The 15,973-nt window shown below is 31.2% G+C and overlaps 2 protein-coding genes across 2 annotated transcripts; one reads left to right on the forward strand and one right to left on the reverse strand.

The window, feature by feature from the left end:
- Positions 1–990: 990 nt before the first annotated feature.
- LOC101213289 lies at positions 991–3,702 on the reverse strand. Its single transcript, XM_004144177.3, has 2 exons — positions 3,347–3,702; positions 991–1,496 (listed from the first exon to the last, which is right to left on the reverse strand). The coding sequence occupies exons 1-2, from the start codon at positions 3,589–3,591 to the stop codon at positions 1,289–1,291; spliced, it is 453 nt and encodes a 150-aa protein (XP_004144225.1). The 5' UTR covers positions 3,592–3,702; the 3' UTR covers positions 991–1,288.
- A 7,157-nt stretch (positions 3,703–10,859) lies between these two features.
- LOC101212481 (dehydrin DHN1) lies at positions 10,860–12,459 on the forward strand. The gene is made up of 2 exons (XM_011659051.2): positions 10,860–11,293; positions 11,772–12,459. The coding sequence occupies exons 1-2, from the start codon at positions 11,021–11,023 to the stop codon at positions 12,207–12,209; spliced, it is 711 nt and encodes a 236-aa protein (XP_011657353.1). The 5' UTR covers positions 10,860–11,020; the 3' UTR covers positions 12,210–12,459.
- Positions 12,460–15,973: the final 3,514 nt, after the last annotated feature.

A 15,973-nucleotide genomic window follows, 5' to 3' on the forward strand; every position in this document is an offset into this window, starting at 1 on the left:
TTTGCTTATGCATAGACTAAAATTACTAAAGTGGCCTATCATTAAAAACTTAGGTTTTTTTTCCTTCTTCTTTGTCTGCAATCTTTTTCCTTCCTTTCGTGTGTTCTTAATTCTTTTGTTATCCAACCAACTTCTCTCTGTGCTCCCTAAATCGGTAGAAGACAGAGCATGATTGAAGCAAGATCGAGAAAAGAGAGTGAGACCCACGAGCGAGAGGGAAAAAGGATGGAAAAGTAATTGAACAAATGAGAGAGAGAGAGAGAGAATTTGAACAAAAAGAAAAAATTGCAGCCAAATCTAAAGAGGAAGAAATGAGGAGCGAAAGAGAGAAAGAAGAATTTGTGGTAGCGTAAAGCTTACCACACATTCTAAGGCCACTATTAAAACTCTCGTGCATGGCTGACATAAACGGAAGGAGACGTCTACAAAATTTCCGGTTCAAGTGTGCTCTTAAAGTGCCCTTTGCTTTTATCTATTGTTTGACTCAGTTTCTATTTCTAACCCATCAAGTTTCACTTAACTTAACTTTCAAATGAGAACATAGAAGATAAATTAACAATTTAGCAAAAAACCCTGCAAAATAGAATAGTTTATCCATAATACTTACCATACAAACTCAGATGTTTAATTCAAAATAACAAAAACATGTATTGTCAAAGGCTAAACTGTTTCCAAATCTCCACTTTCACTTTAATCTTTAAAAAAGAAAAATAAAAATGATTTATTGCTCTTCTCCTCTCTCTTCGGATCGGAAAGTTTAATCGATTTCAAGAATATTTAAACACTGAAAAAGTGTTTGGTTTTATAATATTACAACCAGTCTAAGGAGAGGTAGAAAAGTAATTTGGATATAATGAAAGTCACCTACCCTCTCTATGTTTGCTTTTACCACATTAAATATAAAGACGGTTATACTGAAATTTTGAAAATGATGAAAATAGATTCTATCTATTTTCAAAGCATTTCCAAATACGTTACTGAGAATAGGAGTAAAAGAACAATCAGGAAGATGATCCAAACTCACAGATAGAAAAGCATTCACAAATAAATTTCTAAACTAATCACATTCATCTCATTCTTTTTTCTTTTTCTTTTTCTTTTTTCTGGGGGGGGCGGGGGATAAACCTGCTTTCCTGGTGATTACAGATCAGGATATAACAAAGAGTAATGGGGAAAGAGAGGACAAAATCTAATTTTTTGTGAATATAATTCAGGGAATTTAGAACATTAAAAAAGAAAAAAAGAAAAAAAAAAGGTTTAGTATAACTCTCCTTCTACTATCAGATTTTCACATGGACAATGGAAGAAGCATCCTTCTTTTCTTCTTCCTAGCCAATCTCACTTGCTTTGTAACTTTCATGCATAGAAGCAACAACATCGTAATGCATACTAAAATAAATGCCAACTGCATATGCCGAAAATATAAAGAAACTGCCGAGAACACCAGGAACGATAGTATTATGAGTTCCCATATTACAAAAATCACTACATCCACCCTGCATCCAGAACAACATCAACCAACAGTTACATTAGAAGTCATATCACATCTATTACCGTCGCAGACAGATAATTCAGTCTTCTTGCTAACAGAAGAGAGAATTCATACATAAACCTTTCAATAAAGAAATGTGTTAGGGACATCCCTCCTCCATCCGCCTTTCAGTGAGAAAGAAGGACTTTTTTTTATGGATTTATGGATTGTTATGAGATCTTTGGGTGGAATTTAGTTCTTAGCTAGGTTTCATGTTTCTCGTTGGACTTTAACTTCGAGGATCTTTTGTAATTATTCTTTAGACACTATTTTACTTAGTTGATCCTCCTTTCATACTTTAATATGGTTTGTGTGGGCTTGATTTTTTCTCCTTATGTGCCTTAGAATTCTTTCATTTTTTTCTTGATGAAAGCAATTTGTTTCTATCAAAAGAATGTGTTATTCTTTTGATAGGCACAGTTGCACAAAGTCAAGCCTGCCGATATCTAATTGGGTATATTGCCTCATAAGATGAAAAGATGTACGGTTGGCATAAGTGAAAGTTCTTAATCAATAATGAACTATTTCAAAGCAAAAATGCAAATTAGGTTCCTATCAATCACCTATCATACATAAACTTGCACTTCCAACTTCCAATTTTATGCACTGACATGACGTTCTTTTGAACCTAAAACAAGCAAATGTCATTGATCTAACATCGTGCTAAGAAAATATAAAAAGTTATATTTCCAATTTACACGAGAAAAATTTACAACTACAAACAAGAAAACGTATTCTCAAGACCTTGTTATTTGAAAGTAGAACTACACTCGCTAGTGATATATAATAGGAAGCTAAAACAGAAACACATGTGGTTTTCCTTTTTCTTTTGGAGAATAAAATTTCTGATTGAAGATTTTATGGTGCAATTTCCAAAATATTTTCCTTCAGTGGAGTGCAATTAGCAATCAAGGCAAGATAAAAAGACAGAACTCTATCAACTGATACTTATAATCTTATTCATTTCCACCATCATGGGTATTTTTCAATATCCTATAAGCATTGAATTTTTTTCCTATATTTGAAACAGCTTTTTTGGAGAAAGAACGAAAGAATATGTGGGCATACAAATAAACCAGCCCACAAAAAAGGCACAATCCTATAAGAATGAACTCCAACTAAGCAAAATAACACCCAAGGAATAACTGCAACAGGTCTTCGAAATTGAAGCCGGCAAGAAAACATATAAACGAAGAAGGGAATAAATCTCGATAGAGTCCTTCACCAGCCCTCTAAGATCCTACCATTCCGATCACCCCCCAAAACCCACATGATCGTATACACAACCTCCAGGTGGATTGAAGAGGAACTCATTGATCATAGCACAAACGTCCCTCTGGCGATCAAAGGAATATAGGCATAGGATTTGATGCTAAGCAGGAAAGTACATGAAATTTCCCAAGCTACAACTAAAGGGACTCGCGAGCATGCTTCTTGAAAACGTAAAGAAATTCAATCGAACAATTAGAATAGCACATCATCCGATGCATCTAGACCTATGCTTATGAGAATTCCGTTTCAAGAACCAAAATCCCTCCCCTTTTCCAATAAACAACACCAACCCAGCATATAAGAAATCAACAATCGGAAAACGATCTCAACAAATTTCAAATTCTAATGACCTAAAACAAACATAACAGATTCGCACAAATTGGTGACACAACAACGAACATGTGCAATGATCCGAATCCTGTAAATGAGCATAAAAGGAACAGAAGGGGCGTGGCGTAGGTGATCGATGAAAACCGACCCAATTGAAAAGAAAACGTAAAAAAAGAGCGAAAATTAAGAATCTGAAAAAAAGAAGAAGGGTACCTGGAGGATGTAATATTGGAGGTAGAGGAGAAGAAGGAGACGGAAGCCCACTCGTGTTTGGATCGAATCTGGTATTCTCTCAACTGCTCAACCAGATTCGATCGAGTAATCATGGCTGAAGCTGAACCCCGAGACCTTCTTTTCTTTGCCTCAAGGGAGGAAGAGGGAAGGTGAAGAATGGAGGAATGAAAGCAGCGACAAAGGAATGAAACAAGGAATTGAGAAATGGAATTGAGAGAGAGCATGAGGCGTTCAATTCGCAGTGGTTCAGGTTGGAGGGGGTTTGTTTGTTGGAATGCGCTGCGTGGACCTTCTCTCACTACTCCTTCACCCCCCCACACCCCACCCCCCGGCCTTCTTCTCCCCCAAAATTCCATCATTCCCTTCAGAAAGACATTTTGGACTTTGCAAACTGTAATGGACCTTTTCCCTTTGGGTTTGCTTCAGGCCCATGCCCATCATATTACTAACTTTTCATATTTTGGTTCTAACTAATACTCATTTTTGCTTTAATTTCAACCAAATTCAATTTCAGCATATCTTACAATGGGGAACAAGTTGGACAATTTCAATTCAATTCCAAAAATATCCAATCTTCTATATCTGTACTCTTAAGTTTTTAGTAGTAGGTAAGTCTTGATTATATTTAAACTAAAAGCAAAACCTATAGATTCTCCTTCTTCAAAATCCATTTAGTCATTTGAAGCCTTATTAGTAAACAAAATCATTCAAACAAGATATGAGAATAATCCTATATGCTTCAATAGCTATAACTTAATGTCTGTCGTAGTATTTATCATACCAAATGTTACAGTCGCTTTACTCTTCCAATACTAATTAAAAACAAAGAAATATGGGTAGGTAGTTAAGTACATCGATAAGATATTTTGAAGTATTCCAATTTGAAGCTCATCTTTGAAAGTGAAAAGTTAGTACTTGTTAGTAATATTGATTCAACTGTGGAAGGATATCTTGACGATCGTAAGTCCAAACTTTCGACTACTTTATTTATAACATTTTTCAGGTGGTCAACAAAAGTGTGTTGTACCTTCTTCGACTAAAATACAAAGTATATTATTATTATAGCAACATATACATGTAACAGATTTGATAAAAAGTGCATTATATAGGAGCTTGGTTTGAAGCCCACAATAATATGTATAGTCGAATGCTAGTTATTCACCGTGATGTGAATTATATATATTTCATTCTAAAACGAATTAAACTATGTAGAGATGTGTTGATGTGAGACGTCGCTAGATGAGATTAGATGATTTAGAAGATATTCATGTTAAGCATAATGGATTTGATACATTACGAAGAATCTATCAAGATAAAAGTTTTTCACCCTTTAAAGATTGACTCATGGTCGGACCCAGTAGTTTTACCAACGTGTTCTTGACACGAGGGTCATTAATTGAAATAGTAAAAAATTCTTTTGCATCTTATATACATTTAAGATTTCAATCGATAACTATTTAAAATGAATATTCATTAGCTTGAGATATCCAGAAGTCTAACGTCTAAGTATTATTTTCAAAAAAGAAAAAAAAAATATACAATGTTAGTTTAGAACAGACGTTGTCACCTTGTCTAAAGATATACCTTTTTTTAACTAATATTTTGGGTCCATTTTTAAATTTGTTGGATCGATATAAAAAGATAGTTTTGGTTTACAATTAATTAACCTATATATGGCATTAAAAGTGATGGTAATTAACCTCTATACACATTATTTGTTTATAATTACTTATACATAATCAAACAACAATTCTAGCAATTTAGATCCAGCCTAAAGTCTTTTTCTTTTGAGCAAGAAATAAACAGGCATGAAAGTGGTGAATTATTAATAATCATTCGAAATTAGGCACTTTAATTAAGTTTGAATAAAAATCTGCCAAAGGAATTGTTTCACATGCTAATCCCAATCCATTACTTTCATGTTCCTTCAATTATTGTTTAAAGGTCCACTCCTCTTTAAATACAGATCCATTTAGATTCATTTTAATACTTATAAACAATTTTTTTATATGTAATTCAAATGGTAGAACTTCATGATATATATATAGCAAAGGATAAGCTCCATGTTCTTTGTGATAATGATTTAACATACCTATTATATATAGCTCCTAACTTTATGCTGTAGGAATTTATGATATAATTGCCTCTAACTCTAACTAGAGATCAATTCTGGAATTAGTTTAAACATTCAAATTCAGAAATAATAATAAGACCATTAGATTTGGTTGGATTAATATATATTACTTAATTCTCATTGTTGTTAAAACGTGAGCATACTAGAGAAAAATAAATTTGAAAGAATGAAAAAAAAAAACCCTAAAGATGACTTAATTCAATTTTCAATCTCCTTGATGTGGCCTTGATATGTAACTTTGGTACAATTAATTAAGTGTAAACAACTACTACTTATACAAACAAAATCAATCACATTTTATTTATTTCTTTTCAATTTTTAATAACAAACATTTTTCTTTTTTTCTTTTCAAACAAAATCTAAAAATTTAAAAAAAAATCCAAAACTATTTTTTGAAAAAGACTTGAGCTTAATTTTTTAAAAGCATTAGTAAAATGTGAAGGGACAACAAAATTAATTTGGAGTAAAAATAAAGTTTTACAATAAATTTAGTTATAAAAAACCATAGCATATATCGTAAATATAATAAAACAAACCTTAGTTTTTAATGTTCTAAATTATTTTATTCTTTATATATCTCATCAGTTATAATATGCAATGAAAAGACTATGGATGGGATGTGGTACCATACAAACTCATCTCAATTGGTCCTTCTCCTTCCTCCCAATGTGCCAATAAATCCCTTTTCTAACAGGACTGCTGAAGTCTTCAACCAAACAAAAATCAAGATTAGGTTAATTCTATGGGATTTCCATATGATATAATAGAAATATTAATTCATCCATTATAAAGTTACATATACATTTCATTAAATCAGATGTGAACAAGCTCAAAATCTAGTAGATAATAATTATTTGGTTGAATGATATGTATACCCAACCATATTTTTTCAACCCATCAACTTTTTGAAAACAGTGTTATATATATTTTATAAATGTTAATGAATATACCCAATAGTTGTAAAGTCTTTCCTTTTCTCTTTTCTCTGGATGGGTATATATATAGTGCAAGTTGGAAACTCAATAATGCAAGCATTAAGAAAAGGTATGGCTTCTTTTAAAAGCTTGCCCATGCCTAACTAGAAGATGGATCCGATGGCTAACCAAAAAAATTAAAGGCACCCCTATAGGTGTAGAATAAGATGGGAGTACTTCAACTATATATATATCATCTAATAAAGTTTTGAATGAAACGTAACTTCAACCTTATATTTATTTTGTAAATTAATTTGTTACTTGTATCATAGTGTTGGTCTTATTAACAAATTTTGGATAATCGAGTATTTGAATCTCTAGAATTTCGAAAAGAATTATGAAAACAAAAGTTCAAGAAATAAATAAATTTTGTTTGTATTTTTTTATATTTTGTGGATTTTGTGAGATATAAGAAAAGTATTGATTCACTCTCTTTTTCAATGTTGAACTTATGAGAACGTAGAATTATTTATCAAAGTATTGATGTGTTGATAAAAATTTAATATACATTATAACTATCTTTTACATTTACATCTAAATAATATTAAGCAAATTATTTTAAAATTTATTTTTGGTCCAAATCCTCATTTTCTTTGAATAATAATATATTGTCACGTGCACAAATGAATCATGAATAATGAAAATTTGCATACTAAACTTTAAATTTTTTTGTCTATTTAATATTTTTAAATTTAGTTTCAAACTTCAATTTTAGTGTTCACTAGTTACTAATAGACATAAAATTTAAAATTCTAGTTACTAATAGACATAAAATTTAAAATTTAAAGTTATAAAGATTTTTTATTTGATGGTAGAATTTAAATTTACATGTAACTAAAAATTAAAGATTTTTAGATCAATTCCAAACATAAAACCAAACCTATACTTTTAAAAAATAAAGGATAAACATAATCAAAATTATCATAAGGTTGCAGCCAATCAACTCAATCACCACCATACTATAGATGATATATATAAAAGTGGTTCCAATATGTCAATTGATTTTTGGGATCAATTATTCTTTTGTTTCATATACTATGAAAACTTGTACTCTATCTCTCGTACGATCAAACTTAGTATAAATTTCTTTTATTGTCCCATTTTAGCCTAATATTTTGAAGAATGATACACCTTTTCTTTCATAGGGCTTCATATATGATATAAAATTGATAAAGATAAAGAATAGAGAAAAATGTGACTATGGGTTTAAAATATTAAGAACCACCCAACATTATCAAAATAAATATGATTGAGATAATAAAATATAGATTTTATAAATGAAAAAGAAATGGATATTAATTGGTTACAAATTTGGTCACGAAACTTTAGAAATTGACTATCAACAACTCAACCCAAAATAGAGAATATATATCAATATGATGTCTCTGTGGGGACACGTGCTATGCACATGGACCAACAATGCAATGCGACATTGAAATAACTAAAGTGTTCCATTCCAATAGGAAACTCTTTATATTCAAATTTAAATATTTAATTTTTCTTTACCAAATAACTTATACAATTCGAAATTTGTGTAGTACAACCATTCAAAAATGAAGTAAATTCTATCGTCTTAAAGGTGGATGACATGTTAATTGTCACTAAACTTTACGTCCATTTGTATTAGTTATTAAGATTTAAATACTAATAATCTACTTTTAAATGTTTGAGTTCTTACTTTACCTGTTCGTTTCACTATTTCAGTTAGTGGAGGATAAATATTTTGTATTGATCCAAGGAGCATTTTCATATAACAAAATGAACCAAAATATTTACCAAATATAGTAAAGTTTTAATTTCTTTATTTATCAATTACAGATATCGATAGTCACTAATTCTATTAATCGCTGTTATCAACTGATTCTATTAGTGATTATCAGTGTTCGATCTATCGTTGATAAAATCTAAAAATTTGTTATATTTTATAAATATATTTTCATCAAATCTGCTATTTAGAACACTCTCCAAATTTTAATATATATAATAAAATAAACTAAAATATTTGTAAAATATAACAAAACTTTAGATTCTATAAAAAATAGAAACCGATAAACTTCTATTATTGTCTATCTATCAATACCAATTTAAAATCTCGTTATATTTTATAAATATTTTATCAAATTTGTCATTTTCACCATTCTTCCCACCTATATATACATATACATATTCCACACAAATATAAAATTTTAATTAGTTATTTCAACGCTAAAAAACCATATATTTTAATAAACAAAATTAAAAGAATAAGAAAAACTAATTCTAATATATACACACATATTCAACGGTAATATAAAACTTTAATTAGTTATTCATCAACGCTAAGAAACCTGTTAATTTTTATATATATATAAACAAGTTTTTTGTGTTTTTTATTTTATTCTCTTTGCTTATTTTTACCACAACAATTTTGAATCCGTAACTTTTAGATTGAGAATAATTATATATTTTATTTTCATATTTTTGATATTACAATTCACCTTTTAAATTTGAATTGTATTTATCAAGTTTCTAGAGATTGAAATTTTTTTATCCCATCAACGAAATCTCCCAAACTAATTAGTAAACTAATATGTCTCGAAATAAGAAGAAAACATTTTATACTTAGAAATTAGCAATTAAGACAATCTTACCTATATTAAGACTTAAAAAAGGGATCAAAGTGGAATATTTAGTGTCAATTTTATACTTATCCAGCATGTTTTCTCATTAAAATTTTCTCACTAATTCCAAAACAATGTAAAATATTCATAAACCAGAAATTTGAATAAGTATTCCACTTTAGAAATTAGAAAGAAAAGAGAGAAGCACAAAATTCAAAATTTATGTCCATCGTCTATAAAAAGTTAAAGCACATAATCTCGATGAAAATGTCAAAGCATATGATCTCAATCAGATTTAAATTTTCTCATTTAGCCGTGCGGCCAAAATCATGCCTCAATTTTTTAAATTTCTTGATTTTCCTTAGGAAGGAAAAAGGAAAAAAAAGGCAAAATTTTGGATTTTAGTAATTTCAATTCAATCATGTTAGCAATTTTATCTCTAATACATTTTATTATACTTTTAATTCCGATTAAATTGAAAGCAACAATTTAGTCTTTAAACTTTCATCGGTAATAATTTAATTTTTATACTTTCAATTTAGTTATATATAACCATTTAATTTTAAAATGTTTCGATTATGCAAGAATTTAGTTCCTAAATGTAGTGGGTAAGATTTAAACTTTATAGAAATAGTTTATCTATTCAAGAAATCAAATCTTAATGTTGATTTATCTAATAGAAACTAAATGCTATGGACTAAATTGTTATAAACCAATATTCCAAGACTAGATCATTCCTTCTTCAAACAGTTAAATAATAAAAATGATTTTTAATTTAAAATTTAAGAAGTATACAACAAAATAAACAATTCTTAATTAATACTATCCTATATGGAATTTAATTTGTAAGTATGATAAAATATAAAATTAATTTTATTATATTTTGTAAATATTTTTTAATAATTTTATCATTATTTTATTACTGTATTGTTATACCAGTGAAAAATAAAAATAAAAAGGGGAAACCATAGAATTGGTAAGCTAAAGTTAGAGGTAAAAATGTAATTGTTTGAAAACATTTTGAAATTGATAAACAAAATAAGAACTTAGATCCAACATTTAAGAACCGAAAAAGATATAAGAAAAAAAGAAAAAGAAAAAGAAAATAATGGAAAGTTAAAATAGGATTAAAAATGTAAAACCGACCATCGGTCTCCTATGGCCTCATAGAACGTGAGAATCTTATACATAACGTACAGCTTCCAATATATTCAATAATATGCCCTTCCACCGACTCTCTCCTTTCAAAAACCGAAACCAAAACCCAATACCCTAAACACCCTTCATTGGGCCCCACTCTTGCCGACCTTCAACGTTTTCATCCAATCAATACCGACACCACCGGCTCCACTTCTATCATCTTCCTCCACGTTGCACTCTCTCATTGGTCCATCCAGAACCTTCGTACACCCTCTCTTACTTTCTTCTTTTGACTACAGTCCGCGACTACCCATATCTCCCCCACTCGCTCACATTCCCCGCCACGTCGAGTAAACTCACAACCTGTCAGCGAGTGGTCCATGCGTGGGAAATCCGCGTCGGGGATTCAGATCTGACGAAAAAGGCAAAAAAGAAGAAATGATTTATTTTTCGCTTTCTTCTTTTATTTTATTTATTTTAATAAAGAAATTAAATGCTTTTCTTTCCATTGAATCCACCACGTCGGTTCTCTGCCAGAACAAATAAATAAATTAATATTGTGTTAGGATTTTTGATTTGGCCAATTTTTGGCGTTACGATCAGGATGAGGCGCGTTGGATACGTGTGGCGCGTTTTCTTTGTACCTATAAAATGGTACACTTGGAGTCCCACTAAGCAACTTAACTAAGTCTATTCACAATAATACACAAAGCAGCTTATTCATTCTCAACACCTCACTAGTAACTGCCCAGTATCTCTCTCTTTTTTTTCTGATTCATCTTCTCAACTAGTTTTTTTCATACCCATGGCGGATTACGACAACAAGAAGGTCGAGGAGGGTGTTCAAGAGGGTGGTGTCGAGGCCACGGATCGTGGGCTCTTTGATTTCTTGGGGAAGAAGAAAGAGGAAGAGCAGGCCGAGAAGCCCTCTGTTCATGAGGAAGAGGTGGTTGTAGTTACTGAGCAGATGGAGAAAGTTGAAGTTTCTGAACCTTCTCATAAGGTTGAACAAGAAGAAGAAGAGAAGAAGCCTAGTCTCTTGGAGAAACTCACCCGATCCGATAGCAGCTCTAGCTCTGTAAGTTTCATTTGTTCTTCATTCTGACTCTGTTTAGAATCACTTTCTTCAAATGGTTTTAGCCATTTAAAAAGTCATTTCAAATAGTTTTGATTTTACATCGCCTGAATTCTTCGATTATTGTGAGCTAAGTAGCACAAAATTTGATGTTGAATTGTGCGAAAGATTTTATATATATTGATAATGCTAGATAATACTTGTGATGATCATCGTCATGTAATAACATATCGAACTCATTTACTGAAATATTTTAATTTGGTTTTTGATTGTAAAGAGGAGGGGCATGATCATAAAAATAGTTACTTAGACAATCAGAATAATTTTAACATCTTGATTCATCTCAGTATTGCTTTATTTTTCATTTGTTTCTTAAATTTACTTTGCGCAATCCAAGTAATTGGCAATTATCTAAAATTTATTGTGTCATATATATATTTGGGGTATGTGTTTAATCTGACTTCGGGGTATGATTTAACAGTCTAGCGATGAGGAGGAAGGAGAGGACGGAGAGAAGAAAAAGAAGAAGAAGAAGGGATTGAAAGAGAAGTTGAAGGAGAAGCTAGGAGGAGGAGAAGAGGAAAAGAAGGAAGAAGAAGCTAAAAAGCACGAGCACGAGCACGAACACGAAGCAGTGCCCATCCCAGTGGAGAAGGTGGAAGAGGCAGCACATCCAGAGGAAAAGAAAGGGTTCCTAGACAAGATCAAGGAGAAGCTTCCAGGCCACAGCAAGAAGCCAGAGGAAGCTCCAGAAGCGCCGGCTCCGTGCGCCACCGAGGCTGCAGCTCCTCCTCATCATCATGAAGAAGATCAAGGAAAAGAAAAGAAGGGATTTTTGGAGAAAATAAAGGAGAAACTCCCAGGGTATCACGCTAAGGAGGATCAAGAGAAGCACAAGGAGGAGGCAGCTTCTCATTGAAGATGATGATGATATGATATAATAGTCCATAATGGTTTAGATCAAGATCATAAATCATCATCATTGTGGCGTGGAGTTCTTGATTATTAATAATGCTGTTTTTTATTTAATTATGTGTTTTTGTAAGAATTATATATGTGCTTTTTTGATGTGCATATATACATATGGGATTTGCTTTAAGGTGGGGGAGGGGGTTGTGTTTTCTTTTTCAATGTCTTTTCATTATATAACAGTGTTCATTTTGTATTTAGTTCTTGTGTGTGTTTTATAAAGCTATAAAAGAAAAAAAAAAGTGTTTACTTAATGAACTTTGTTTTGTTTATCTTTTGATTTTACCTTTTTCACCATCAAATATTATTTTATTTATTAGTTGGAAAATAGAAATTTAATAGATTAAAATGCAACTAGGAAGGGGAAAGTGCTAGAACAACCAACTTTTTATAGGAGCCACATGTTATGAGATGAAAGTCCTACTTGTGATTTGAAATTAATAATGTTCGAAAAGGAATGTTGAATCATTATCTTTGTTATATATTGCTACATCCTTTTTTCTAATACACACGTAACAAAGGTTTATGAAGAGCTTTTTTAAAAAATCATGCCTAGCATGACACATGACAAGGTTTTAAGACATAACAATATTGTTATTTGAGTTCATTTAAAAATTCACTTTTTTTTTTTAAAAAAATATTCTAGTAGAGACTAATGTACATGTAAAATAATGAGTTTATTAGCTCAAAGAAACCGTGGATGTATGAAAATATTTCTTTTATTGAATAAGACCTACTATTACATATGAGGGAAAGTTATAGTACGTTTACATTGGGAATCTTTTTCTATTACATCCATTTGTTTGTTAGTCATATGATAGGATGGCAATATAAGAGGTATGAATCAAAGGCTTTACACATATGCACCCTATGATAATTATATGGTCCAATTATATTCAAAATTAGTTATCATTGAATCAATCGTAATTGTAAAAGGAATGAGTTTTTTTTTCATGATATTTGCCACTTTCATATTGTAGTTAGAATAAAAAAAAATTAGTGTTACTTTCTTCAATATATAAGAAATGCAATGAAATATAGATATACTAGAATGTGCCACGGATTAACTATATCATATGTTATAAAGAGTTACCTGACTTATTTGACTTTTTATCTTTATTTAGTTGTTGAATTTTTACATTAAAAAAATTCAATAATAGTTGCATTTAAATGACAAAATGAACTAAACTAATAGCAAAGCTTAAAACTATCTGCAACTATAATAAAATCGAACTGAAAAGTCTGGAAACTCCTCAACATATATGATTACTCACTAGAAGAAAACCTGTCTACTATGACAATTATGTATCTCAAAAAATGAATGGAAAAATAAAAAACTATCACAAAATAGAAAATTTCGCGTTTTTGGCGGGAAAAGACGGAATTTTTCGGAAAACACTTTTCGCGACAGTTATTTAATGTCATAGAATGTTACCATTAAAAATTTTATTATTTTATATTTAAAAAATTAAAATTACATATTTGTATTTTTAAAAAAACCCAAATTCCCCAAAAATTTCCCCAATTTCTTCCTCCCATCCGCGTGCCCTAATTTCCCAAAAATTTTCCCCAATTTCTTCCTCCCATCCGCGCGCATTGTGCCAAAAATTTCCCCCATTCCTCCCGTTCGCGTTTCTCCCAATTCCGGCCATCTTAAGTCCCGTCGCCACCACCACCCCCTCCTGCCCGTCCGTCCAAACCTCCTCTACCAACTCGTCGCCACCATCCCTGTCTCCTCCAAACCTCTGCAATCAACCCGAAGCTTCAAATCGTGGGCGTCGGTCATCACCCCTCCGCCGGTAAGCTTATCTTCCTTATCTGTTTCTCTCTCTCTCTCTCTCTATGAAGTTCTTCTTTGTCTCCATTGGATTGTTTTGTGAGTTTCAGTTTTTTCCAATTTCAGCCATTAATCGTTGAATTTCTGTTATATGACCTTAATTCGTTCTTGCAACTACATGAGATTATTCTGTGAATTTGAGTTATGCCCAATTTCTGTTTTCTAACTGTTAATTTCTCTTCAATTTTAATTTCTGGTTGGTCTAATTACTTGTACAATGTAAGTCAAACTACTTATACAAACCTACCTTAATCAACTAACTAAAGACAAACTATTGTTATAATTATTTGTCAACTAATTCCCTTCATCATTCATCATGTCTGTAAAGGAAATTGTCCTTCAATTGAGTGTAAAACTTGAAAGAACAAATGTTTTATGCTAATTGGGGTTGTTGAACCTAGTCCAGAAGTTTCCTTCAAGATGGTTCCATCATTAATGTGGTAATGAGACAACCTTTCAAATTAATGTAACAAATTTCATTAGTTTTCATCATGACATTCGAGTGATTCGTTTAATAGGAACGAAAGTCTTTAAAACTGTTAAAGTCGACAAAATCCAATAGGGGAGGTCTGAATTGACTCAAGTCTTAGGAGAATGTTTCATGGTATTTGAGTGTTAATAGGTGGATTTGTTTCTCTCAATCTTAAGTATAAATGTTTCTTTCTCAATGATTGTTTTACGAGGAACATTTGATTTTGGGCATTTCTTTTCATATAGCACATTTTTGTTTATAAAATTCAAAAGTTTGATCTTTCATTAGAAGGAGACAAATCAGCATCATATTTAGATAAGAATTGGATGAACTCTGATATATAGATGTGAGAAATTATGGGTGGATTGAAAAGCTGAACAATACCGCTCATGTATTTGGTGTTGAAATTTATAGGATCATTGGAGTTATCAAGTATTCTTTAGTATACTTTTAAGACTAAGCTGAAAACCAGCTGTTAGGACTAAGTTTAATGTTGATTACGATATTTTCTTCGTATATATAGTTACAATATTTTCTTTAGTATATATAATTTTGATGTTGATTATCTATTTTGGAAAATATACTTTTGTGTGTCTATCTATGACGCTTTTTCCTACCACAATCGTTTCAAATACACCTAGAAAATTCCTAAATGGTATGAAATAAATTATTAAGTACTTTGAGGATTATCTACCGTTTTGAAAGTTTTAGTTTTAAAAGTTGTTGCCTATAATCTCTTTTGTAATCAGGTTTATTTCGAGGTCAACTTAGAACTCTACACAATGGACAAGTCATGGATGACCCAAAATAGGATGTCAAGAGAATATGATTTAGGAGTTGAAAGGTTCATTAAATTTGGGTTGAGTCATGCCAAAGGTCTTAATTCAATTAGATGTCCATGTTTGAATTGCGGCAATCGTTTACTTAAGGATGTCTCAACAGTTCGGTATCATTTGTATGCCAATGGAATTGATAAGAGTTACAAGGTATGGTTCTGGCATGGTGAAGAATTGAACTCAGATAACGTTGCCAACACGATGGAAAATACAGTGGATGAAACTGATGAAAACGACGATTTATTTAATACAATTAATATGGTTCAATCTGTTCAAGAACAATCTTGTAATGCATCAAATACCTTCGACCCTATGTTTGATGACGCGAAGAAACCCTTATACCCAGGATGTAAGAAATTCACAAAGTTATCTGCCCTTGTGAGATTGTATAACCTGAAGGTTAGGTATGGTTGGACGAATACTAGCTTCTCTGAATTGCTGTCCATAATAAGTGCTCTATTACCTGATAACAATGAAATTCCATGTTCTTTGTACGAAGCGAAGAAAACACTTGGTGCCCTAGGACCGAGTTACCAAAAGATTGATGCATGCCCTAATGATTGTTGCTT

Source organism: Cucumis sativus, chromosome 6 (assembly GCF_000004075.3).
Source record: "Cucumis sativus cultivar 9930 chromosome 6, Cucumber_9930_V3, whole genome shotgun sequence".
Taxonomy (NCBI): Eukaryota; Viridiplantae; Streptophyta; class Magnoliopsida; order Cucurbitales; family Cucurbitaceae; genus Cucumis; species Cucumis sativus.